Raw genomic sequence first — 5,769 nt, forward strand, 5'->3', positions numbered from 1 at the left:
CAGTAATTGCCTTTGGATGAAAATTTTGAGCGTTTATTTTTTTAATGGGAGTTTCATGGCAAATGTAGCTAATCATCTGGCTCTATTCCTGTTGTAACAATGGAAGACTCTGCTGCATTTTGTAGGTCCACAGGATGCTAGTGATTCACAAGCTCTCTAGAAAAGAGAACTCTGGATTTGGGGATCAAGTGCATGTTACTTTCCTCATAGCGTCAGATTGTCCTTGTCATGAATTACGCATGTTTGTGACAGGCACAGCTGGAATTAGGGGGTCATTATGTGTCCTGAAGATAGGGCACAATCAATTGATGTACATGGGCTCGAGCCTTGGTCTTGGTCCCGTTTCTTTTGCCCAGTGAGCTGACCAGTCGCAGGAGATGTGAGCAGGAGTTAGCGGGCTTCGTGACCTCTGCTAAGACAGAGCGGGGGCTGAGCAACAGCCTGGGTGGCTTGGGTTTCTAGACTTAGCACTGTGACCTTGGACAGGGGATTTAAGCTCGCTGGGCTGTAGTTACTCGCCCTGCCGAAGGAGCAGACCAGCCTAAAGGATCTCCGGGGGTCCATCCTCTTATTTGACCGAGCAAGAATCATCTACTAAAAATGCCTGAAAATGTAGAACCACACGTGTTAGTTTGAACTAAATGGGACATTGCCAATATCTGACCATTTTTAACCTCTATAAAGGGCAACTTCAAATGGTTCAACAGAACATAAATAATAGTTGCCTTCACATTCCAAGGGTGAGTGCCTATGACGGTATATTCTACTTAGAGGAGGGGCAAGTGTTTTATACCAAATGTGGTCAGCGGCTATCAGTTAAATAGTTATTCTGGGTAACAGGAAAGTTAATCTGCTTGTTTTAGCAGAACATCCGTCAATGAAATAGCTTTCACACACCGTAATTTGATTTTTGCCTGTGGACGATGGGCTGCCCAGCCATGCCTCTCGCAACAGTGTCCGAATAGTGACCCTTCCTTGGACTCCACTTTTTCAGGCTGGCCAGGGGTCAGCACTTAGGCAGTTAATCCCCATAGGCCCTTTTCAGCTCTGTGATTAAGTTTTATCAGAAAGCACCTCCTGACCTGCTTAGCAGTAGGCCTTTGTCCATATTATATAGAAGAGCTGAACAGATAATCAGTACTATCAGCTCTAACAGGCCCGTGAAGGCTGCCTCGCCCACACCTGGAAACAAACCCAACTCCAGAGGATCTCGGCACTGAAGCCCTTCATCTCAAAGACGTTTCGTGGCAGAGATTTTTGATTGGGATTTAGGGGCCCCAGGAGTCCCCTGAAAGTGAATGTAGCGCTTCATATGGGCATAGGTACAATTTTCTGGGGAAAAATAAAGTCAAATTGTTTTATTTTGTGTTTCAAGGAAGCTAGGGACCCTCCCCTCCCCACAAATAAGTTAAGAATCACTATTGTAGTTTCCAGTTGAATTCTGTAGAACACAGGAGAGGAGCGTTCATTCATTCACCGAACCTGTAATAAAGGTCTGCTATCCATCAACCCAGGTGCAGTTCCGGGATTCGAAGGTGAATAAAACAATCTCTGCCCTCCAGCAGCTCAGTGCTTATGTCATTTGGAATCAAAGGACTTTCTCTCTAAACATCAGTTTCCTCGTTTGTAAAATGGAGGTACTTCCATTTTAGAGTGGTTTTGAGCATCCCATGAATAGCACACAATAAATGGGAAAATTGAGGACAAGCAAGCAAACACACATGACAGTTTGCAGGAGTAACACAGAAAAGGGATCTCCAGCCCATGCTGGCAGGTCGGGGAAAAGCCTGTGGACAGGGAGACTGCCGACCTAGGTTTCTGAAACCATAAGAGCAAACCATCTTTTTAAAATGTGTGAGTGTGATGGATAAAGAAGATGTGGCACATAGATACAATGGAATATTACTCAGCCATAAAAAGAAATGAAACTGAGTTATTTGTAATGAGGTGGGTGGACCTAGAGTCTGTCATACAGAGTGAAGTAAGTCAGAAGGAGAAAAACAAATACCGTACGCTAACACATATATATGGAATCTAAAAATAAAATGGTTCTGAAGAACCTAGGGGCAGGATAGGAATAAAGACACAGACCTGCTAGAGAATGGACTTGAGGACACGGGGAGGGGGAAGGGTAAGCTGGGACAAAGTGAGAGAGTGGCATGGACATATATACACTACCAAATGTAAAACAGATAGCTAGTGGGAAGCAGCCGCATAGCACAGGGAGATCAGCTCAGTGCTTTGTGACCGCCTGGAGGGGTGGGATAGGGAGGGTGGGAGGGAGAAGGGCAACACAGGGAAAGTCCTGGAGAAGTTCAGTGCTCTCTTCTCTCTCCCTCCGCCCCACTGCCCCTTCCTCTCAATACTTAAAGTGCCCATCCACATTCCAGTGTGGAAAGCTGGGGCTTCCCTTGAGGCACCCTGTCCTGGATGGTCTTACTAAGCCTCAGAAGATGCCTCTCCTGTGTCTGCTGTGGTCTCTCGGAGCCCTGAAGGAACAGGCCCTGGCCCAGAGTTTTCACAGGTGATGAAAAGCTGAAGAGTCGCTTTGATGAAAGCATTCGCGGAACGATGTTGGCAGTGAGCGTGACCCTGCTGTCCTTCCCCCGTAACACGGGGACTTTACTCCCTCTACTCAGGGGCGCCACTGGAATTCCAAGCACAGCGGCACAGCCACGAAGGAGATGCATGCGAGGCGGGCAGGCAGAGGAGCTCAGAGCACGGAGGAGCTCGCGATGCGCCCTCCTCTCTGGGGAAACCCAGATCCAAGGTGGCCTCGTGTAGCCCAGTACATGCTGGCCTTGCTTCAGAGAACCGCTGTCCAATGAGCAGAAATAAGTAGACTATTTCCCATCTTGGCAGGAAGAACGCGAAGGGGACCCAATTCTCTGCCCTGAGGAGGTCCCCTTCTTCCCCTTCTCAGTTGCCGCGTACTCCACAGTCCCTTGGGGCCTTCCACCAGACCGAACTTCCCTCGTCACCCACCAGTCTTTGCTTTTGTACACTTAGCTCCTCTGGGATTCTTGTTTGTTTTCATTCTTTGTTTGGTTTTTTAGTTGTCTCTATGTTCTACCCATTCTTCAATTTGGCTTCACAGAAGGAAACTGAATTCTCTCCAGAGGGTGCAGCAGGGGGATATATAAGCTGGGAAAATCACAGTTTTCTTTATTGGATGAAGCTGTGGGAAAGGGTTGGCAGAAACAGAGGGTGAGGGCACTGGTAGGTGAAGTGATCTGGCCCCGTCACGTTTGTAAGGTGAGCCCTACAGACCACGGGAAGGGGGGGGTGGGATGGAATTTTTTGGATGGATGAAACAAGTGTGAGCTCCCCCCAGATGAGTAGACCTGGGCTCTTCAAGGGTTAAGGAGCCAGTGGTGAAGTCTTGACTCGGATTAAAGCCGGGTTAGCTATACTCTTTCACAGTGAACTGTGTTATTTTAAGGGGGAGAAAGCGTGCCTCTGTCACATTACTTGGAAAATATGCTTGGTGAGTACTTTGGGGCAATCTTACCTATTTGTTAAGTTACTTTTCAACCCTCTCTGTTCACACCTGTGACAACTCTCTGCACCTTGCATGGTCGTTTGTTTGCATCTCTCCCACTACACCGAGCTTCCTCAGGCAGAATTCTCGTGCTCGTCATCGCTGCATTTCCGATGCCATCGTGTTCCCGGCACATTCATTTACTCATCAGACATCCATTGTGTGCCTACTGTGTGCCAGTTTAGTTGGTTTAGTGCCAACATTCACTAAACCAAGGTAGACAGAGGCGATGTGAGCCCTGCCCTCACAGACATCATGGTTGAGTGGGAAAGGTGAGGCCATAAGCCAATCATCACACACACACAGCGACATATACACAGAAGCACCACATGTTGGGAAGAGTGCTTTGAAGGAAAGTAATAAGATGCTATTGGAGAAAAGTGATGATGGGGGTGGGGTTTGAGAGCAGGGCCGGGGTACTTTTCTCAGAAGTGACAGTTAAGCTGGGCCCCAAAGGGTGAGGAGGCAGCAGAGGGAAGAGAAGGGGAAAAGTATTCCAGGTTGAGGGAACAGAATGTGCAAATGTCCTGAAGCAGGAGAAGGTTTACTGATGTGGAGGAAGGCAGGCCAGGAAGACCAGTTGCCACGAGCAGAGAGTAAACTGGGGAGGTGGTCAGGGGCCAGCCAGGCCAGGCCAGGTAAACCCGTTAAAGAATGAGGATTTTATTTTGTGAACAGGAAGGTATTGCATCATTTTAAAAACAGGGGAATGATGTGCTCCCATTTCGCTCTTAAAAAGAGCACACCAACTGCTGTGCAGGGCAGAGAGGGGCAGATGTGACCCTGGGGAGGTAGTTTGGGGAGGGTTGTATTGCATTGCATTGTATCAGCCAGGTGAGAGATGCTGGTGGCTGGGCAGTGAAAGTGAGGATGGAGAAGAGAGTGGGAGGTGGGAAATATCCATGATCTCTCAGGTTGTTCCTTTGTATCACTTGCCTAAAGTACTTCTTTCAAATATGGATGCACAGACTCATCTCTTTGGTATAACTGGAAAAAGCACTGCCTAGACATAGGAGGTGGAGCAGATTGCAAAGTCTGTCAATGCCCCTTGCAAGCTTCTGACCCATAAGTCTCTGAAAACACAGAACATACATCAGTCATTGCTTCATTCAGCTGATGTCTGTTGAGTATCTGTTATGAACAAGGCATTGTGCTAGCCATTGTGAGGTGACCGACCTATTTAGAAACAAAGTAATGAATGCAAGATTATTGATGAAAATTTTGAACAGAAGAAAAATATAAGGAAAAGAAAATCTGTGAGTATACCATCCACTATTTTTTTTTTTTTTTTTTTTTTTGCGGTACGTGGGCCTCTCTCACTGTTGTGGCCTCTCCCGTTGCGGAGCACAGGCTCCAGACGCGCAGGCTCAGCAGCCATGGCTCACGGACCCAGCCGCTTCGCGGCATGTGGGATCTTCCTGGACTGGGGCACGAACCCGTGTCCCCTGCTTCCCTACCATCCACTATTAACACTTTGAATTATTTATTTATCCAGTCTGTTTTCCATTTTCATCTGCATGTATATTTATTCACATATTTAAATTGGGATTATAGTACATATCGTTTTATGTACTCCATTAAACTTTTATTGTAAGATATCATGAATGCAAACAATGCATCAAGTTAAGCTGGGCCCCAAAGGGTGAGGAGGTAGCAGAGGGAAAAATTTAAAGAAAATTTAAAGAATAACAAAGTATGCACTCACTCAGTCACCAGCCAGGTGAAGAAGAAATAATATTACGTCCCCCCCTTGCATGCCCCTCGCGCCATCCCTTAAGGTAGCCAAATGCAGAAAGAATTCATTTTCTTAAGCTTGTTCATATTTTTTATTCTTTAAATTGCAGCAGGAGGGAAATATGCCTACTCCATCCAATCTGACACAGACACTGGAATATGTCTTCAAAAGGATTTTTGTGACTTATATGGACAACTGGCGCAGGAACACAACAGCTGCGCAACAGGCCCTGCAAGCCAAGGTCGATGCTGAGAACTTCTACTATGTCATCTTGTACCTTATGGTTATGATCGGAATGTTCTCTTTCATCATTGTAGCCATCCTGGTGAGCACCGTGAAATCCAAGAGACGAGAACACTCCAATGACCCGTACCACCAGTACATTGTGGAGGACTGGCAAGACAAGTACAAAAGTCAAATTGTGAACCTGGGAGAATCAAGGGCCACCATCCACGAGAACACTGGTGCAGCGGGGCTCAGAATGTCTCCTTAA

At 46.9% G+C, this 5,769-nt stretch overlaps 1 protein-coding gene across 1 annotated transcript in view; it reads left to right on the forward strand.

Annotated features, from left to right (window-relative positions):
- Nucleotides 1–5,769, forward strand: part of KCNE2 (potassium voltage-gated channel subfamily E regulatory subunit 2) — a gene marked incomplete at its 3' end in the record, with an annotated part of 6,421 nt that extends 652 nt beyond the window's left edge. Inside the window, exon 2 of the mRNA XM_082655548.1 lies at nt 5,389–5,769. Coding sequence (XP_082511674.1) covers nt 5,398–5,769 — 372 coding nt within the window. The 5' untranslated portion in view covers nt 5,389–5,397. The remainder of the gene's footprint in view (nt 1–5,388) is intronic.

Source organism: Grampus griseus (assembly GCF_964374135.1).
Source record: "Grampus griseus genome assembly, chromosome: 5".
NCBI lineage: Eukaryota > Metazoa > Chordata > Mammalia > Artiodactyla > Delphinidae > Grampus > Grampus griseus.